This window comes from Colobus angolensis, unplaced genomic scaffold (genome assembly GCF_000951035.1).
Source record: "Colobus angolensis palliatus isolate OR3802 unplaced genomic scaffold, Cang.pa_1.0 Scaffold200, whole genome shotgun sequence".
In the NCBI taxonomy this organism is placed as follows: domain Eukaryota; kingdom Metazoa; phylum Chordata; class Mammalia; order Primates; family Cercopithecidae; genus Colobus; species Colobus angolensis.
The window spans coordinates 6,808,461-6,830,122 of NW_012115156.1; the positions used below are offsets into that span (position 1 = coordinate 6,808,461).

Genomic DNA, 21,662 nt, shown 5'->3' on the forward strand with positions numbered 1-21,662 from the left:
TATTCCTCATGGAAATAATTTGAAATATACAATTTTCTATAATAGAGGGATTGCCAGGATCTACATCACCCTTCAAAGAACAAGAGAATGCCTCTCATCTACATGGTTAATTCAGAATAGCCTTATTATTCACACATTCAAGAGAATTATCTTTAAATACCAGAGATATGTGTTGCTTTTCCTTTTTTAAAAAATTTATAGGCTGAGTGCGGTGGCTCATGCCTGTAATCTCAGCACTTTGGGAGGCCAAGGCGGGCAGATCATGAGGTCAGGAGATTGAGACCATCCTGGCCAACATGGTGAATGAAACTCCATCTCTACTAAAAATACAAAAATTAGCTGGGTGCGGTGGCACATGCTTGAAATCCCAGCTACTTGGGAGGATGAGGCAGGAAAACTGCTTAAACCTGGCAGGCGGAGGCTGCAGTGAGGCAAGATCATGCCACTGCACTCCGGCCTGGTGACAGAGCAAGACTCTATCTAAAAAAAAAAAAAAAATTATTATTTTTTGAAACAGTGCCTTGCTCACTCAGGCTAGAGTGCAGTGGTGTGATCACGGCTTACTGCAACCTTGACCTCCTGGGCTTAAGCAATCCTCCCACCTCAACCTCCCATTACAGTCATGCGCCACAGTGCCCAGCTAATTATTTTTTTTTTTTTATAGAGACAGGGTCTCACTATGTTGCCCAGGCTGGTCTTGAAGTCTAGACCCAAGTGATCCTCCCTTGTTGGCCTCCCAAAGTGCTGAGGATATGAACGTGAGCCATTGCATAGCTTGGCCTGTTTTTTGCTTAAAAGGTAAATTTTAAACATAGTTTATTAAAGATAAAAATATGCTTAAATTAGACTATCTGCCTTATTTAGCTATACTACTTTTTCAAGGATGAAGGTATCCAACATCCCTTCCATGGCCAGAGAAAAGTCCCACATAAATTAAATTTCTAAGGGAACTCAGTTCTTGCATTCAATAGCAAGAAACCGCATTGGCCTCATTTTGGTAAATACAAAGAAACCTTATTTTGAAAGTAAAGGTTTATTTTTGGCCAGGCACGGTGGCTTATGTCTATAATCTCAGCACTTTGGGAGGATGAGGCAGGCGGATCATGAGGTGAGGAGATTGAGACCATCCTGGCTAACATGGTGAAACCTCCTATCTACTAAAAATACAAAAAATAAGCCGGGCATGGTAGCAGGAGCCTGTAGTCCCAGCTACTCGGGAGGCTGAGGCAGGAGAATGGCGTAAACCTGGGAGGTGGGGTTTTAAGTGAGCCGAGATCAGGCCACTGCACTCTAGCCTGGGTGACAGAACGAGACTCTGTCTCAAGAAAAAAAAAAAGAAACTAAAGTTTTATTTTGAAAGCTACAGTTTCATCATCCTTTGTATGTAGAGACACAGGACTTAGTGATAAAAGTAGTTTTTGATGATTTCTACTATAAGTTAGCAGGAGGAAAAATGGTATGTCACAATAGAATTGCATTATTTTAAAAGTTAGAAGACAATTGTTTCAAGAAGCTGGCAAAAATAATACAAATTATTTTCTTCAAAGATGTTGGCTCAATGATCTAAATTCTAGATTTTAAAAAACTAGCAAAACTGAGAAAAGATTCCCCCTCCCATCTCTTCCCACAGTAGTACACAAGGTGTTCCTAACGAACAAGACCTTTGATAGACTTTGTTTCTAATTCCTTTCTGAAAAGCAAGGAGGTAATTCCGTCCATCTCCAGAGAAAACTTCCACAGCAATAGGCTGAAATGATCAGAGAGAAAAACATTAAGAAAAAACAGAAGTTCACAAATAAGATTATATATTAACTTTTCCACTATGAATTTCTACAATGTTCAAGAAGTTAATTTGCTAACACTTTTAAAGTCATGAATTCCCTGAAGATTAAGCTACAAAATAAACAGATATTTTTTATTCTGCTCAATTTATTTCTAAAGTCTTTAATAATAGAATAAAAATAATTATTATAAAATTACAATTTTATAAAACTATAGTAAGGATGTAATTTTTATATTAGAAGAAAACTAAAATGTTGATTTGGATAGCTACAGGGAAAGATGGATAACAAAGATAATCACTCAGATTTTAGGCTGTGTTTAAACAAGAGAAATACATTGTACAAAATTATGCATCCACGTGACCTGAGGTGACCTGAGTCTGTCTATAACCAAATCTAAGGATTATTCTAAATGCAGATCCTGGCCGGGCACAGTGGCTCATGCCTGTAATCTCAGTACTTTGGGAGGCCAAGGTGGGTGGATCACGACGTCAGGAGATCAAGACCAACCTGACTAACATGGTGAAACCCCGTCTCTACTAAAAAATACAAAAAAATTAGCTGGGTGTGGTGGTGGGCGACTGTAGTCCCAGCTACTCAGGAGGCTGAGACTGGAGAATGGCGTGAACCCGGGAGGTGGAGCTTGCAGTGAGCCTAGATCACGCCACTGCACTCCAGCCTGGGCGACAGAGCAAGATAAACAAATAAATAAATAAATAAATGCAGATCCTATTGAGGGTTTCCATGGCACATAGCAATTTTTAAATAATACATTTTCAGAATGAAGAAACAGGATAAAACAGTACTACTAAATTGACTCACTTGCAGGAGATATCTCCTTTTATGAACTTCCTTGATATCTTCATATGCAAAAATGCTGCATGTTCTCTTGAGTTGACTAGGGCCTTGCCTGGCTCCTCTAGGGATAATTGGCTCATGCATACTACAGGTAGCCAAGAGAAAAAGCAAATAAACAAAACACAGCAAGAGATAAATTTACTGTTCCACAAAGGGTGTGCTAATTTTAAACACATGAACAGGATGGAGGAATAATATATATCAGAATTTTCAGTTAAAAAATACATTTAAAAGAAGAATTTGTTAGCTACCTGAGATACAAGGAACCCCCTTTGATGAATGCAATTTTAAAAATTCCCCTATTACTGTCAGGACCAAGTTTTTCACCAGACATGGTTAGCACAGTGCTTCAGCTCACATACTTCTGGGGCCCAAGAAAATGTCTTAATTTATCAGAAAAAATATCAACTTTTAGGTAGAAAAAGGTAGAAAAAATGTTTTAATATGTGACTATATTTATACCATTAGTCACAACATATAATTTTAAATACTTTTGTATGGAAAAAGGACCCATAAAAGTCTTCATGTGAGACTGTTGTTGAAAGTAATTATTTGAAATATCTCCTAGGAATGAACTACAGAAACAATGTCTGTATTCAAGGGTGCTAGGAAAATGTTAAAGAAGAGAAGCAGCAGCCAGCCTGTTGATCTTCTAGGCCCTAAGCTTCTTATCCTTTTTCTAGCTTGGTCTCTCTCCTGAGTTTTCCACTACTCACTATTACTTTCATCACAGGACGGCAGGAGAAAAGGAAGATGCCTACAACTCAGTCAGTAAATCTCTGCTAATGCTTTAGTCATGCTGTTTCTAGGGTACTCAGTACCTGATGATGCTCTTTCATTTTTAGGAGTATTGTGCAGTTACCTGCACTTTCTCTACAATTGTATATCTGCTATATTTTTTAAAAGGACAATTTATAAATTCAGAATAAATTTATAAATATATAGATTATAATATAAATAACTCGGAATGCACAGAAATAAATGTTATTTAGGTTTCATCTTGATAAAGAAGCCAAACATTTTCATTATTACCTTAAAATAACTGAATATCATCTTTGTAATGAATACATACAAACTGAGAGAGAATATTACCTAGAACACAATTATTTGATTAAAAAAGAAAACTATGCAAATATACTTTCTGTCTTCTAAAGACAGCCATACATTGTCTCTCTTCATTCATTTACTTACTTTGGAGGTAAGGTTTCAATATCTCTTATTTCCCTTGTTGCTGTCATGGTAAATCCATCAATCACATAAAAATGCTCTTTACCAAAAAGAAGGAGCCCCTCACTGGTATCTAGGCCCTGGACTCGAGCACAACGGTACATGTGTTGGATCTATAAAGAAGCCCATAAACATTCATTAATACAGGTATTTTGTAAAGATTAATTTTTGTTAGACTATTATGGCATCCCTAGAGCTAAGCATAGTAAATCAGAGTTTAAGCATACTGAGAAGAATAAGCTTAGATTACAGTCTGATTTGCATCTGACTAGAGTAAAACTAAACAATTCCCTCATACCCATCCACTCATCTGCCAATCCCATCTCTCTCAATATTCTGGGTGTACTTTCTGTAAGCCAGGCACATATGCACTAGCTTCTAAAAGTGAAGAACATTAGATATGGCTCCTGTTCTCATGAAGGGAGACAGACACAGCAAGCTTGGCAGGAAAGGGAATTGAGGCATACATGTAAGGAGATTAGAATAGGACTGTGTTGTATGTGAGGCAAGATGATACAGAGTGAAAATTGCGGGGCCTGCTAACTCAGGGTAAATTTCCAGTTCTGCCACTTTGTAGACCGGGTCAAGTTTCTTAATTTCTGTGAGCCTCCATGTCTTCATTTGTAAATTTCTAATTGACTTGTTCTGAGAATGAAGTGAGATAATGTACATCATCAGGTTAGGAATTATTGGTTGCTTTCTCTTCCACACAGTTTACCTTCTTTTTCCATCATATCCCCTGGAAATGGAACTGTAGAATTTGTTTCTATTCATTCCCCACCTGGATTCTGCTCCCTGGAGACTATTGTAGTGTTGCAAAAAGCCACGCTTGGCAGAAGTTGTGTTTTCCTCATAGGAAGGAGCATTGCTAAATCTGTCAAAGTAAGTATTGTTTTCTCTCCAAAGGGTAGTATCTAATTCTTTGTAAAAACTCTTTCTTGCTTAAACTTAGTTCAACATGAATCAAGACAAAAATCAGCAATTAAATCAGAGTTAAACAAATGCCAGTTTGAATACACTTCCCACACTATTAAAACTTAAAGCAACTAGAGCAAAAACTGTACTCATGAGATTAAAAGTTTTAAAAATGAAAGCATTGTAGTCAGCTCTCTAAAATATCTAAATATAAGTCAATTTTCATTGCTATATCTGATCAAATTTTCATTGCTATATCTGATCAATCCTGATATACTTTAAAAGCTTCTCTATTGCAGTATATTTATGTGTATATACACATACATACATACATATATTATATATACACACATACACATACACACACACACACACACACACACACACACACACAATGCTTATTTCCTAAGTGTATGGCTGGATTAATTTTCAAATGCTAAAAATTTGGTGTGACCAGCATCCAGACCAAGAAACAGAATGCTCCCCAGTCTATAGAAGCCTCTCTTGTGCTTCCTTCATATCTGGGGTACTTTTATAGTTACATGATCTTTTCCTAATGTGTTGTCATTCAATATTAATTAGGGCATACATTTGAACAGAACTGTTTTGATTATACTCCAATTTCTAGTGACTACTTAGAGGGTATACACAAGATCTAATATAACAGACAAAAGAACATCCTTTAAAAAGGTGATATTCACGACACATTCAAGTCATTCATTCCCTTGTTTATTCAACCAATCATTCCTTCATTCAAAGGTTTATTGGTTGTCTATTATGCAACTGGACCTGTGTAAGGCAATGAGATAGGGATAAGACACAGTTTGCCTATAAGGAGCTCAAAATCTAGGACAAGAGAAAGATACTGGAACAAGTAATTATGACATAATACAGAGTGATATATATAAGGCATCATGAAAGTACAGAGGAAGGGTATCCAACCAAGCCTGAGCTAGCAAAAGAGTCAAAGAAAGCTTCCTATGTTTGACTATTAAAAACATCCAGATAAATGGGATAACACACAGGATTTATTAGGATAAAGGTTAAGCAAGTAAAAGGAAGAGGGGCATTTTGGCAGGAAAAAACAATATGAGTGACATGGTTTGTATGTGTGTCCCCTCCACAGCTCATGTTGCAATGTGATCCCCATTGTTGGAGGGGCGGCCTTATCGGAGGTATTTGGGTCATGGAGGTGGGACCCTCACGAATGGCTTGGTGTCGTCCTGGCGGTAATGAGTCCTCACTCTATCAGTTCACACAAGAGCTCCTTTTCTTACCATGTGACAAGCCTGCACCCCTTCATCTTTTGCCACGAGTTAAAGCTTTCTAAGGCCTCATCAGAAGCCAAGCAGATGCTGGTGCCATACTTGTACAGCTTGTAGAAGTGTTAAGCCAAATAAACATGTTTTCTTTATAAATTATCCAGCCTCAAGTATTCCTTTATAGCAATGCAACATGGACAACACAATGAGTAAAGTGCAGAGTGGAAAAAAAACACAACATGGTGGGTGTAATGAACTCCAAGGTGTACCAGGCTGCAGGGGATCAGGCTACAAGACAGAGTCAGTGGAATGAGACCAGAGAGGTCAGCAGGCTATTGGAGGTTGAGTGAGAAATAGGAAGGTGGTATCTTCTGTGAGTGAAGGACAGTAGGGGCTAAATAATCCAAGGCTGGAGGTGACAGTCCAGATGGGCTGAAGCTGCTCGTAGGTTATTACTGGAATTATGGAGATGTAGAAAAAAATACAAGGCCAGATTGCTGAACAGGCTGTCTACATGGACTTGAAATAGAGAATTATGGCAAGATCTGCGGTATAGAGGAAGACAGAGAATTAAGTGCCAGTTGTTAATACTGTATCTGATGAAACCTTATGCTGTTTAATGTTTCAGGGGAGTGAGAAAACCCTTACAGAAGAGAGAAGTAGAGTACTGAACCCAAAAGGCTGCTTAAAGCTGTATTTTATTACAGATGCTAAAGCATTTACTTTCCACAGCTACCCTATCAACTCATGTTGTCTTAATAATATGTTACTGAAATATTTACAATCCTTACTTTTCAAAAGCACAATACCTTTTCTCCTTCCTCTAACAGACGCAGTAAGGTAGCATTATCTGTTTTCTCCTCCTCTTCTATGGAGCTGCCCTCCGCAATCTGGTCTTGTAGCTGTTCCTGGTTCTCCTCATCTCCTCCATCAGGTGCAGATCGGGAGCGTTTCAGAGGAGGCTTGACCAAACCTACAGTATAATAACGAAGAGGGCCATGTGGCATTGTAAGGACCTTGTGCAGAAGCAGTTTAGTCTCATGTAGTCCCTTCTACAGATTTCCAATTTGAGACAATTCTGGAAGGTATAGGGAGGTAGCACATTCAGTGGTTAAGAACATAGTCCTCTGGAGTTAATGACCTTGGAAAATCGTTCAACTTTCTGAACCTTAGTTTTTTTTTAATTTTATTTTTATTTTTATTTTTTTATTATACTTTAAGTTCTAGGGTACATGTGCATAACGTGCAGGTTTGTTACATATGTATACTTGTGCAATGTTGGTGTGCTGCACCCATCAACTCGTCAGCACCCATCAATTCATCATTTATATCAGGTATAACTCCCCAATGCAATCCCTCCCCCCTCCCCCCTCCCCATGATAAGCCCAGTGTGTGATGTTCCCCTTCCCGAGTCCAAGTGATCTCACTGTTCAGTTCCCACCTATGAGTGAGAACATGCGGTGTTTGGTTTTCTCTTCTTGTGATAGTTTAACCTTAGTTTCTTATCTAAAAAATTGGGACAAGAGCCAGGTATGGGCAATATAGCAAGACTCTGTCTTCAAACAACAACAACAACAACAAAAAACCCACCTGGTACAAGTACAGTATCTTCTTAGAGGATTGTTGGACTACATTAGGTAATTCATGTAAAGTACTTAGCATTATGCTTAATACATAATAAATTCTCAGTAAGTATCAGGTGATGATGATAACAGAACACTATAATAGTAAGAATAGTGTAGCTTAGGTAGGTGTCATTAAGGGGACACCATGAATAAATAATCAAGTATTGTCACAAAAATAAAGATAGCAAACTATAAATGTGATTATGACTGGGTGCAGTAGCTCATGCCTATAATCACAGCACTTTGGGAGGCCAAGGTGAGCCGATCACCTGAGGTCAGGAGTTTGAGACCAGCCTGGACAACATTGCAAAACCCCGTCTCTACTAAAAATAAAAGAATTAGCCGGGTGTGGTGGTGCATGCCTGTAGTCCCAGCTACTCAGGAGGCTGAGGTAGGAGAATCGCTTGAACCTGGGAGGCAGAGGTTGCAGTGAGCTGAGATCATGCCACTGCACTCCAGCCTGGGTGACACACCAAGACTCTGTCTCAAAAAAAGTAAAAAATAAACATGATTACAAGATATCCCACCTATTTGGAAGGCTCTTGAAGACTATTTCATGCCTCATTTCACAAGTGGCAGTATGGCTTTTCATACATGAATTAATTTGATGAAAATACCAGGTCAGAAAGAACAGAATTCTTTATAATACAGGGACATATAATTTAATCTGCAGATTAAGGAAACATTTTACTACCTACATTTTGACAACTTTTTAATAATCAGAGTAGGATTAATTAAAATCAGTTGATAGTAACCAGTGAGGACCCAAAGTATGAGAAATCCTTAAAATACATGCTAAATCATATATTTTGATTAAATTAATATACTCTTTGTGCCATCCAAAGTAACACTATACCTTCCTGTTACAGTTGCTCTAAGCACTTTGGAATAGCACAAGTCAGCCTGAGTCTTATCCTTTGAATATTACTTACCAGAGGTTCTGTTTTGCCTTGAGAAGAGCCTTGTTTTCATATTTGAACAAGTGTAATAAGTAAGCAACAGAGATCAAATCCTCCAGAGAACATCCACAAGGGGAGAAAGCTTACAGCTGCATTATTTTTAGCTTAATGAATCAAAACCTCCATTTCTATGTCTAGCATAATACCCTGTATATTTGTGCTTTTAGCTCAATTAGAGATTAGGAAAATCAGGCCAGAGAAGTTAAGAGCCAATGACCCAAACACAATCTATCAAACTCTGTGGATTATACCTTGGCTTGTATCCAGCAATAGCTTTGAATCCAATTCAGTAACTGTGCTGGTGCAATGTCAACAAAATTAGAAGGTTTTAATCTCTGTTCAACTACCAAAAGTTTCAGTGATTTTATCAAAATGTTGGATCAATTATAAAATGTTTAGTAAGTCATAGTCATCACATGAGAGAACAGGTATAACAACAGGAGAAACTGATCACAATTTAAATAGTGTTTTTTGTTGACTCAGTCCTATACAGATTGTTTTAAAACAATCTGAAACTAATTTTTAATTTATTAACTCATGAAAACTCATTTTTAATTTCTTAATTTTTAATTCTAAAACTGACTTTTAATTAAAATCTTAATTTACACTTTAGGGGTGTATAGAATATGCAAAGACTTTTGAATTTGTGTTGAATCAGCGGCTTAAAAAGATTAAAACGACGAATTGATTTACTTACTCGAACTGAATCCTCATTCTGTTCTAGTCATGTGTCAAAATTTATAAAGTAAGAAAAAACAATCTGTCTTTGAGAAAAACTCATAAATTAGAAAATGGAAACATACAGCAGTGAAAAATCACTGAAACTCCTATAACAGACAAGCGCAAAGTACTATCAGTGAACAGAGGAGTTGGAGAAGACTTTAGAGAAGGATGATTTTATACATGACCAGTGAGTTTAAGACTGAGTAGGATGTGTTAAGGTAAAGATAATGGAGAAGCTGTAGAAAAGAAGAAACCATTTCAGGCTGAGGGCACCAATGTAAAAGTACAGAATCTGAAAGTCTATGGACATTGTAGTCCAATTCATCATCTATTCAGCTCCTAAAGTTTAGATCTGGGATAATCTCTCTCAACTCATAGGAAGAAAAACCATTATTCCTTACTATTGGCTAATATGCACTAATTACAGGTTTAGTAGTTACTTTAATTTTATAAATATTTAGTCATTAAGCCCTTAACTTAAATATCAAGTGCTAAGGCACATGTTCTCAAGACCTTCTGAGGCTGTGTCATGAAAAAATACATATGCATATTAAAAAAAAACCTAAATATCAAGTGCCATTGAGGATTCTGAGAAATACAATGAAAAACCATTAAGCCAATGGGCACGTGACATTCATTTGTAGGCAATAAACAAGAGCAAGTGTCTTTAGTTCTGACAAAGAAATCAATCATTAAGAAGGGTGAGACGGTAAAATATGTATGGATATTTTAAAAGTTGGGCCTACTATTTACAGTTGCTCAAATTTTTTGTATGAATTCAAATACAAGAATGTTCCAAAACCACTTTTAATCCAAATCAAAAAGGCAGGCTGACCTCTGACTTTAGCAATAGTGTCTTCCCCATGCTCTGGTTCTTGCTGAGCAGCTTCGCCTTCTGAACTCTCCACAATGGTGTCTTGGACAATGGCGGGATTGCCAGAGGCCAGTCGCATGTAGTACTCTTTACTGTCATAACTCACGGCTCTTCTGTATCGAGCAGGTTTCTAAGAAATGACAAAAGAAAATGACTGAGATAACAATCATCAAGAATTAAAACATAATATTCTTGAGGAAAGGTATGGTGTCAAGGTGTGTTACCTTTTTAAAGGGGCTTTTCATAAACTGTATGTATACACAGTAAATCCACATTTTTGGGTTAGGTTTCTCTGTTTTAAAATTCCATTGAATTTTTTAAAGACACACATAAAACAACAACATTAGCAGTTTTGTTCTTCCTGAAATAATCTCTAGCCAAAAAACGTTTCTGTGTTAGTGCAGTGTGTCTTTGGTGTATGAGAAAACCTCTCCATCTAGTAAAGAGAATGCTCACTATTAAAGAGCATTGGGCTGCAAAGAGCCTGTCTAGTCTGTGAGGAGCCTGGAACTTCGCTCCCACCCCAAGTGAAGTAATTAGGTCAAGCCTAAAGGTCCACACACTCAGAATAATCAGTGTGAGTGTGTAGTTCAAATACTTGGAGGTAGAGACTCAATTGCCCTATTCTTTCCTATATTCCCAGGTTTCACTGAGAACGGCCAAAACCTTCTTCAGATCCTTCTGAGAGTCCTGACCCAAAAAGGAATCAAGAAGTTTTATGCCAGTTGACACTCTGGTTAGCTTGCCACTGCAAGCTAACTGCAAGCTAATGTAAAGTAATATGATCCATAACTAACTCAACTAAATGAGTATATTAAGAACATACAGCAGTCCATTTTGAGATATTAATTACCTAGAAACATAAGGATTTGATGTTTTAGAACATGATACACGAACATTTCTTTTCCTGATTAGCCTTTATTCTCAAAACAGGTTCTCCAATTGACTTAAATTGTTTTCCCCTTAAAATCATAGAAGATGAGAAACTAAGATCTCAAATATCCTACAAAATATCAGACAGAGGGAAAAGTTGGTATGTATCTAAGATCCTCGGATCGGAATTAGACCCAGACCATGGATTAATAATTTTAAAAATATGAAATCTGAAACATGCTTTAAAACCTTCCCCTTCTAAATATGACTTGACTTTCCTATAAACAAGAATATGTAATTTTAAAAATTCTACTATCGGTCTACTCTTCAAACTCAAATAGTCAATATGCATCATTTACAACAATGCCCTTTTCAAGCAACATTTTTTTTTTAAGTGATTTCCAACTAAAGTGGAAAACAAGTGTCCTTTGGGTGAGACATGTAGAATGACATACTGAACCAAATTTTAGATAAAAAGATAACTAACTGAAGCCACATTAATCTTTTTTAACTTCAGGCACAGAGCAAGGAAACAGAGTTGCCAGCGAACTGAGGAATGATATACAGCAAATGGAGACTGAAAATATTTCTTGACACAGGAAAGTATTAAAATGATATAAAATAATATTACAATTTGGAGGATCTGATGGGTAAACAAACAAGAACACTGCACTATTTTTGAAAATGAAAGGAAGGTAGTAGATTTTGTACCATAAAAATTCTTTTGTATGAGGTATCTTCAACTCAAAATTGCTAATATTTAAAATGATAAAAGCATTGTTAGTGATGGGCAAGACAATGAATTAATAGATGTGGGACAGCATCTACTTGATTACTGACTTCATATACAGATTCAAAATTGACCTACAAGAATTTTTCTCTAAATATTTTGAGGTATACTTCTGTGTCCTAAAAAACTACATTTTTTATTGAATTATGTACTTTCATCTTTCTGGAATATAAAAAGGATAATTAACTTTTCTACTAATTAAAATAAATTTGTATTTTAAAAAGTGATCACACACTCTTAGTTTCCATTCATTCTGATTGAAAAAAATAATTTTAAAAGAGGAGACATTGTTGCATTCTCAAAATACACACTTTAGTATTTAGAATTGAATGAGTAACTGAAAAGTTGAAGATGCCAGGCTGCCCATTACTAACATGCCTCATAATTTGTTAGTTTATGTGTGAAGCAATACATGTTTTTGTAGTGAGAGCAGTGAAAACTCAGTTAGTTTTCAGCAGCAGCATAGTGAGCAGCATATAAATCCTAAAAAGAGACAATTAGAAAAAGCTGAGAAACAGTAGAACAACATCTCTCAGCCTGAAGGAAATCAACTGTTCAACTCTAAGGAACCTATAGGAAGAACAAATTGAAAGCCAATCTTTTAAGTTAGTCTAATCTAGCATGCACTTAGAAAAACCCAGAAAACAAAAAACAAAACTACAAGTAGTTTACATTCTTTTACTGTAATTTGTGTTTTACCTTTTGAGGAATATCATCGGGTGTCTCAGGCTGTTTACTTGGGATCTCAGACTGAAAACAGGGTATTAAGTATAGACATATCAGAAAAAAAAACGTAAAGAGGAACACAAAAATAAAATTTTTCTTGAGGACTGTATGAAATATGAAAGATGTAATTACTCAAAGAAAATTAACATGATAGCTAAAGCAGCTTAAACAATCACTTAGCATCTTGTGGTTACTTTCTCACAGATCAAAAGCAGTTTTAAGTAAACCTTAAATACACCAAATGTCTCAGTGCTATTGAACAGGACGAACTCTTACAAATCACACAGGCAAAACTTCAGCACAGGTTGCCATTGACTTGGATGATTTACAGGCAACTCTTTATACTGTTTCAAAAAAAAAAAAAAAAAAAAAAGTTGTTCATAGACATAAAGGTAAAACACAAAACTATAAAACTTCTAGCCGAGATCGCGCCACTGCACTCCAGCCTGGGCGACACAGCAAGACTCCGTCTCAAAAAAAAAAAAAAAAAAAAAGAAAACAAACCTGAAATCAGGATAACAGAACCTAATGCTAGCTAGTATCTTCCATCTTCCTTTCCCTGGGGTTATCCCTAAATCTGTGTTGTAACAGGGGCAAATGGCTGTTTTAAGCTATGATTTACAATACTCCATACCACAGACACCACTCTCTTTTAAGAATGCTCCCTTAAAAGCATAAGGACCTACCTACTTCCTTCACTACCTTCACCATCCCAGAAAGACTGAAAGCAGAGGGTAGACTGGATCATCAGCTCCCAGATCAGTAGTTTTTCTAGAGTACTTTTAAAAGAATTAGATAATGGCTTTATATTTTATTTTCAGAATAAAATCCTGGTTAATAAGAAGGCAATTCTGTTGAGCTGTAGCATGTGGCTTCATGTAAGCACACAGGTAGCTACAGACAATAATGCAACCAAAAACCACTTCCGAATTTCCTTCCTGTTCATGGTTTATATCTGGTGATGACTTCTGGTACATTTCCCTACAGTAAACATGAGCAGGCAAAATGTTTTCACAAATGTTTGCTTCCCAAGGCAAAACCATGGCCCACTAGGCATACTTACAAATACTTCACATGGTTTTAGCGATTCTTTCTTTTTAAAAGCAAACTTGTAAAGGTATATCTTATATTGAAAAATAATCTTTAATGTCTAATCAATGTTCTTTATCTTGGTAGGGATTTAGATGATACAAGTGTAACGTATGTATTTGTTAAAACGCACTGACTAGACCATAATAAAATAAAAGCATTTTAATGGCAAAAACAGACCAGGAAATCCAACATTAAAAAAAGGAAGAAAAAAAGATCACTGAATGATACACTTAAGATTTGTATATTTCAAAGTATATAAAATTTCCTTCAGGAAAAAAAGAATTGTAAACAAATATTGAACTCATAATATGCACATGAAAGTGAAGAAAACTGATTCTTCAACTCGCTCTGAAATTCATAAAACAAAACAAACAAACGAACAAACAAAAACAAGATAGGACCAGGAGTGGTAGCTCACACCTATAATCCCAGCACTTTGGGAGGCTGAGGTGGGTGGATTGCTAGAGCTCAGGAGTTCAAGACCAGCCTGGGCAACATGGCGAACCCCCCATCTCTACCAAAAAATCCAAAAATAGCCAGGCATAGTGGCACATGCCTGTAATCCCAGCTGCTTGGGAGACTGAGGCGAGAGGATTACTTGAGCCCAGGTGGTCAAGGCTACAGAGAGCCAAGATCGCCACTGCACTCCAGCCTGGGCAACAGAGCGCTACCTTGTCTTAAAACAAATGAATAAAAAAATAAGATAGACTGTTGGATAGATATGCAACAAATAAATACAACAAAACAGATCAATTACCAATGTCACACCTAACTGTGACATTCACTACATATACTCCCAGCCAGGATGTAGGCAGGGTCTACTAAGTATACTCTTATATTTTTCCTGGCACCATACAGTACATTGACGATTAAATACATATTTGCTCGCTGATTGATTAACCAGTTCTTATTTTACTAAAAGGCCCAGCACTCAATAGTAAATATGTTATACCAATGATTTTAGCATTATTTTGGTTTCCTTTTATTTAAAAAAACATTAAATTATTACTATAATTGTTTACATAGAAACCTATATTTTTCAAAGTCAGAATTTCTAGAAAATAATTTTATAGTCCTTTTACTTCAAATTTTTCTACAATGCTGGCAATGAAATGTACTAAATGAGCTGTTTAGTTTCTGTGAGTCTTGTGACATTTACACATTATATAAAAATACATATTGAGGCAGCCACAAGAAACTCTCCTAGTTAGAAAAGGAACCTAAAAGTTGACTAGCTTCCTGCCCCTAAGTAACCCCAACTTAATAGGCAAAGTCTTCACCCTAATGAACTTTGCAAAGAATAGTAAATGTGTTTGAGATTATTATTCTTTAAAAATAAGGGAATTATATAATTAAAGCCTAGTTAATATTTAAATACAATTTTTTTAAAATGGCAAAATATGCATTATTTTCCTCCCTTAGGATTCAGAGGAACAACCAGATTTTGAATTTTCAGCACATCCCAGGCTTACATCTTACACTATCTATAATATTTGTTTAAAATACAGAATTATAGTATAATTCAGCTCTTTTAATTACGAAAATTACTCCCCAAGGAAGGTTACTATGTGAAAAGTATAAATCATTTTTATGTGAGAATACAGAATTTTCCACATGTACTTAATTTTTCTCAAGATAATAATTATTATTACAATTTTTATTACAATAATTTTAGTTGATAAACTTTCAACACTGTAAAGTCTGAGTATGTTCCATATTCTACACACAAACATCAATTTAAAATCAATAAAATTCAAAACTTATACTAGGTAAGCTATTTTTTATATAGTATGTAACATTATCAAAGTTTAAGAAATACAACTTTAATGAATAAAAAAAAAAACACCTGATTTATTTCTAACAAATCAAAGACCTTAAAACAAGAAATTAATTTTTTAATCACCACTGTATTCTTCAGCTTAAGCGACAGGACAAAAAATGGAAATGTTACTGATAAATAATAATTATTGTAATCAATAATGGAAAAGATCAAATCATTTGCCCTTGCACCAGGTGAGGCTTCAAAAGCAACTTTAGGTTGGCACAAACATATCACAAAAAGTACTGACTATATTAAACATGCATGCAAGTAGGGCAACAAATTCATGGAAGTTTAAAGGAAAGAACTGATTGACCTCTAACTCTGGGAGGCAATATTTTTTAATATAGATCAGGGCAGAGGTGGATTTACTATGAAGTTAAGGTAGTTTAAACTTTAGTGGCCTTCACTTGCATAAGTCCCTTTCAAAACCCTGGAAACAAAGCCCTACTAATTTTATATTCATAATTTTTACTCTTTTTCTTATAAAGCCCTCTCCTAAACTGTATAAACTACAGGGCCCATAAAATTGCATTCAAGGCCATTTTAATGGAAAAGTTTTAGATTTAGGAAAATTCTATAGAATGCTAAAGAGAGAGCAAAGGAAAAAAGTCTATAACTTAGGAAAGATAAGAATGCTGGCAGTTCATTCACTCAATATTCATTAAGTATTAGGCACTTTGTTAGCAATAGAGAGATAAAACCTAATATAGAATACATTCACTATCAATGGATAATGTCATAAAATGGGCAAACATTAGAATCTTTTCTTTTTCAAAGTGATTCAACTACTAAGGGACTGTTGAACTATACTCCTACCTTACTATACTACTTCGCAGCTGTAGCCTAGAAGGGGTTCCTTAACCACTCTAGGTTTCATTTTCTCATCTGTAAAACTGGGATAACAATATTAACTGTACTTCAGAGGGCTGTTATGAGACTGAAACAAAATGCATTCAAACTGCTCTGTAAAGCATCTAGCTCAGGAGTGTCCAATTTTTTGGTTCCTAGGCCATACTGGAAGAAAACTTGTCTTGGGTCATACATAAAATACACCAAGACTAACAATAGCTGATGACGTTTAAAAAAAAATTCTCTCTTTTTTTTTTAGACGGAGTTTTGCTCTTGTTGCCCAGGCTGGAGAGCAATGGTGCAATCTCAGCTCACCACAACCTCTGCCTCCTGGGTTCAAGCGATTCTGTCTCAGCCTCCCGAGTAGCTGGGATTACAGGCATGTGCCACCACATCCAGCTAATTTTCTATCTTTAGTAAAGATGGGGTTTCTCCATGTTGGTCAGCATGGTCTTGAACTCCCGACCTCGGGTGATCTGCCTGCCTCGGCCTCCCAAAGCGCTGGGATTACAGGTGTGAGCCACCGTGCCTGGCAAAAGTCTCACTATGTTTTAAGAAAGTGTATGAATTTGTGTTGGGTCGCATTCAAAGCCATCCTGGGCTATATGTGACCCGTGGGCCTCAGATTGGAGAAGCTTGATCTAGCTCATTGTGCTCTGTAAATATGAGCTCCTCTTTTTTGATTTGATGGTAGAATTCAGTGGGATAACAGATATTATAACTTTTTGAAAATTTGTTTTTTACACTGCCAGAATGCATATTCCAAAAGACACAGTGGACGTTTAATGGCATTTCAAATTTACAAAAGATGTGAACTACTAAAACCAAAATAAAAATTATTTCAGAAAATTACACCATAGCAGATTAATCTTGACCTTGATTTGTGCATGAACTATGCAGCATGAATTCTATATTCTGTAACTGTCTCTCCTTCCTGACGACTTTTTCCTTTTAGGTGAAAGTATCTCCAACATTTCTCAACTGTCTTGTATTTTCCCATACGTAACCCACCTGTTAAATAAATAAGTTCCATCTGGTGCATACTTATTTATGACAGTGTCTGTTTTGATTTCACAGGTTGGTGAATTCCTTTGCCTAGGTAAAATGCTGATGATACTACGGTTGTAGGTGTGAACTCTTAATAGGGTACTTTGTTTTTATCTGATATAGAAGTTTAAATACACTTCTGTAAACAAATGACATTATTACAAGGAAGGAAAGGAGTACAGATAAAAATATTATGGTTATTGTAAAAATAATTCAAAAGTATATGCCTTAGTTAAATCTAAACAGTGAGTTGGTCATATATTTGGGAAAGCATATTTATATTTTAGTATTCTTGAATGGATTCAATTTAAGCATTGGCTCAATAAGAAATACTTTATCAAACTGCTAATGCCTTAAATTCTTAATAGATTGTTAGGGAAAAAGACTAACAATTAAAAGATCATATTGTTGCTTTGCTCTTATAAAAGTAAGTGCTAGTAACAGGCTGCAAAAATACGGGTGGATTATCTTTTTTACAGTGCTCCAGAATTAGAAATTATAGTGCTTTAAGGCACAGCTGCATCAAGTATGGCATTCTTGACAGAATTGAATAGCTTTGAGAAAAGCAGACTTTAGGGAGCTATCTTCCAAAATTTTAGTAACTATCAGCAGGAGCTAAGACCTACATATATTATTATTTTAGAAATTTTACTGTTAATTGACAAATTATAATTGTTTATGGTGTACAAAGTGATGTCATATGTATATTGTTTGAATGATTAAATCAAGCTAATTAACATATTCAGCACCTCAAATACTTAACAATTTTTATGCCAAGAACATTTGAAATGTACTCTCTTAGCAATTTAGAAATGTACAATACATTATTATCAATTATAGTCACTAGGAATGTAATAGATCTCAAAAAAGTGTATTCCTCCTGTTTATCTGAAACTGTGTACCCTTTGACCAACATCTCCCTATTCCCTTCATTTCTCGGCCTCTGGAAACCTTCATTCTATTCTTTGCTTCTGAGTTTGACTGTTTTAGATGCCCCATATAAGTGAGATGGATCATGTAGTATTTGTCCTTCTGCACTTTGCTTATTTCAGGTAACATAATGTCCTCCAGGTTCATATACATTGTTACAAGTAACAGGCTTTCCTTATTTTTTAAGGCTGAATACTATTCCATTATGTATACACAGCATATTTTATTTATCTGTTACTCTGCTGATGGACACTTAGGTTGATGCTAAGATCTATATTAGCATCAGGACTGAGGTTAAACCAATCAGTACAAGATAAATGGAGCCAGGGTGTTCGTCAGAGAAAAATAAGAGGCATTGGAACAATTCAAGCTGCCTCACCTTATATGATCAGAGCTACTTAGAAGATTCATGTGTTCTAATATATAGTGCTTATTCTGGACCAGACACTATTCTAAATACCTAACTAATTTTAATGAACTTAATCCTCCTAATAGTCCTATGAGGTGGAACTATTATTTGCTCGAATTCAGGCATAACAAAACGAAAACCCGGAGAGGTTTAATGACCCGTAACCCAGCCGTAACAGCAAAGCGGCGGAGTCAGGTCTTAAATTTGGGCAGTCTGGCTCTGGAGTCTCTGCTCTAAACCTCTTTATCATGATGTCTCCTTCTTGCACTGTTGCATCTTTTCACTCCACCTCCACTCTGAAGTTATCAATTCAATGGAGTTTGTAGAATTTTTTAAATGAGCTATTTGAGGTAATTGACTTAATAGAAAAAAAACGCTTACAAAGGAAAATAAAAACTTTAAAGAGCCACTGTGATCACTGAATTCTGTATACTCACCGCCACATTTGTCTCTTGTTCAGTTTCTGGCACGTAAGGGTAATGGTTATAAAACATATCGTTTCGCACCATCTTTTTCCTCATCCTGCAGGGCCCTTCTGTCATCTCCAGCATCCACTTGTCGAGGTGGGAGCCGATGGGAGGGCCCCACAGCCCCCGCTCCCGCAACAGCTCGCACTCGATCTGGCACCACTCTTCCGTCACGTACTTCAGGGCATTCTGCTGACGCTGATAGGAAAGAGTCCAGGTCGGTTTTCAAGCAAAAGCAGGAGTAACAGTAACAAGTCTACAAATCACTGAAAATCAAGTTATTATTTGGAAACAAACACAATCCACAACATTTCAGTTAACCCTATAAAAGTAAAATTACATTTGTTTATGGTTAAAGTAAGCGGGTTTGTTGTAGAAGGTGGACTTCTTAAAGCATCAAGTAAGTGACAGACATGTATAGGGTAGAGTGTGCAATATAGTGGAACAGAGAGTTGAAAGAAGTCTGTTTATCTGGCACAGGAAAGATGGTAATATTATGATGAAAATATATTGAAATGGTTAGCCCTATGTGCGCTAATAAATACATATGGTAATTTAAGGATACACCAAACTGGAAAATAGCTACCACAACATGCACGGGGGATAGTCTAGGAAATCAGATGAAGAAAAAGTGCCAAGAGGCTTGATTACTGGTGAACTAGGTAAACATTTCCAAAGATTTTAGATGAAGAATGTAAACATGCAGCACTAAGAGGAAACTTGACATTCTTACAAAAATCAAAGAGAAACCATTTTCTCCTGGCCACCGGGATAGATGCAAACCATTTTACTTAAAAGGAAATTATGTCACAGTACAAGTTCTTCTTATCTATCAAATGACAAATATGTAACATTTCAACAGTAGACAATGATAAATAACTTGCCCAATGATTCATGGAATGTAAGTATACACAATTTAAATCTAAAAATAAAGATTTCTAAAATATAACTGTCAGTAAAGATTACTGAGTAAATAATTAAAAATTTACCTATCACAGTAGTACTTATATGTTCTTTGGTTGGGGAAACTAAGACTCTAGTGTGATATCCATAAAATATTAGCAGTTAACCATTCAGAAACCTTTAATAGATCCAAAACAGTTAATCTGAGAATAAAATATTTAAGATAAGCTTTTCAGTAATTATGAATTTACCAAGAGAATTTCAATAAATTTATTTTTCACTGACATAATCACCAACCACTTGTAGGGTAGTAAAAAATAATTTCATTTAATCTTGTAATTTTTTACAATTTTAAGAGACTTCTCAGAGACTTGGATGCATGTTTTCACAATCTCCTTGTTAAAAGCCTGAAAAAGAAGGCTCATCCTTACATTTTTATTTTTATTAGGAACAAAGACATGTAACATGTCAGTAGTGAATGTCAACAGAATTCAGCTGGGCTCATTTTCAGTTAGTTGCTTTTTGAAATGCAGTTTGTTGACAGAAGATTAAAATTTTCCATCCTAAAATCAGTAGCCAAAGTATCTGATGGCAGGAATAATTAAAACCATCATCTGATGATGAATACAGTCCAGCAAGTACCTTAAAATGGGCAGAAAGATACCAGGACAAACAGAGAACTTTTACATACAAAAAATGTAAAACAAACCATTATGATGATTATAAATCCTTACCTCCTGATATTCTTTATATTGTGTATCTACTAAGTCGCGAACAACAGCAATGTGAGTAAACATCCACTGTGAAATCTCCTAACAATGGATGGAAAAAGAGTCTTAATATTTCATGGATTTCTGGAAAAAAATAGCTAATTACCCTTGAAATTAATGCTAAGTAATTGGTTAAAATTCTGCCAAAAGCACCAACACAGAAAACGAAAACAAAAAATTCGCAATGAATTCCATGCTTGTGTGATGGACACAGATCTGCATGCTCTCCTACCCCCCAACCCCCTTTAAGGAAGGGCTTTCTGCCCACGTTCCTGGGCTGCTGTCGACACCCTCAGGGATGGCCTTAGCTGCAGAAGGAAGATGGGGTGCCCCACATCCAATGATCTAGGGGTGAGAAGAATCACACATTTCAGCTTAATGGAGGTCAATTCTAAGAGGGTTTTCTATCCTCAAAGCTCCACTTAGTTTGGCTGAGGCTGTCACTAGACCAGCACTGCAGCCTGACTTTTCCCTATATCCAATCCTGCTTTCTTCTCCCTTCCACAGGTATTGATTCCAAGGGCACCCCCTAATATACATTATGCACACTGAACTCCATCTCAGAGTTTGCTTCCTAGAAAACCTAACCTGATGCATGAGAAGGCTGACACATACTATTTCTCTCAGACCCTTTCATAGCTGCCACTTAGATTCTGGGATGGTGAAGGAAGTAGGAGGAAGAAGTTAATGCTGGAGGCAGATGAGCTTTTAAAAAACCATCAATCATAGGTATATACAACAAGACTAAAAATTTAAAAAG

General features: G+C 36.1%; 1 protein-coding gene across 2 annotated transcripts in view; it reads right to left on the bottom strand.

The window, feature by feature from the left end:
- WDFY3 (WD repeat and FYVE domain containing 3) overlaps positions 1–21,662 on the bottom strand; it is a 273,196-nt gene that overhangs the window by 43,504 nt on the left and 208,030 nt on the right. For both annotated transcript variants that reach the window (XM_011941788.1, XM_011941789.1), the window contains 8 exons: positions 20,867–20,944; positions 19,200–19,427; positions 12,587–12,637; positions 10,186–10,354; positions 6,853–7,016; positions 3,831–3,979; positions 2,604–2,724; positions 1,662–1,747 (listed from right to left, as the gene is read on the bottom strand). In XM_011941788.1, the coding sequence (XP_011797178.1) occupies positions 1,662–1,747; positions 2,604–2,724; positions 3,831–3,979; positions 6,853–7,016; positions 10,186–10,354; positions 12,587–12,637; positions 19,200–19,427; positions 20,867–20,944 (1,046 nt within the window). The remainder of the gene's footprint in view (positions 1–1,661; positions 1,748–2,603; positions 2,725–3,830; positions 3,980–6,852; positions 7,017–10,185; positions 10,355–12,586; positions 12,638–19,199; positions 19,428–20,866; positions 20,945–21,662) is intronic.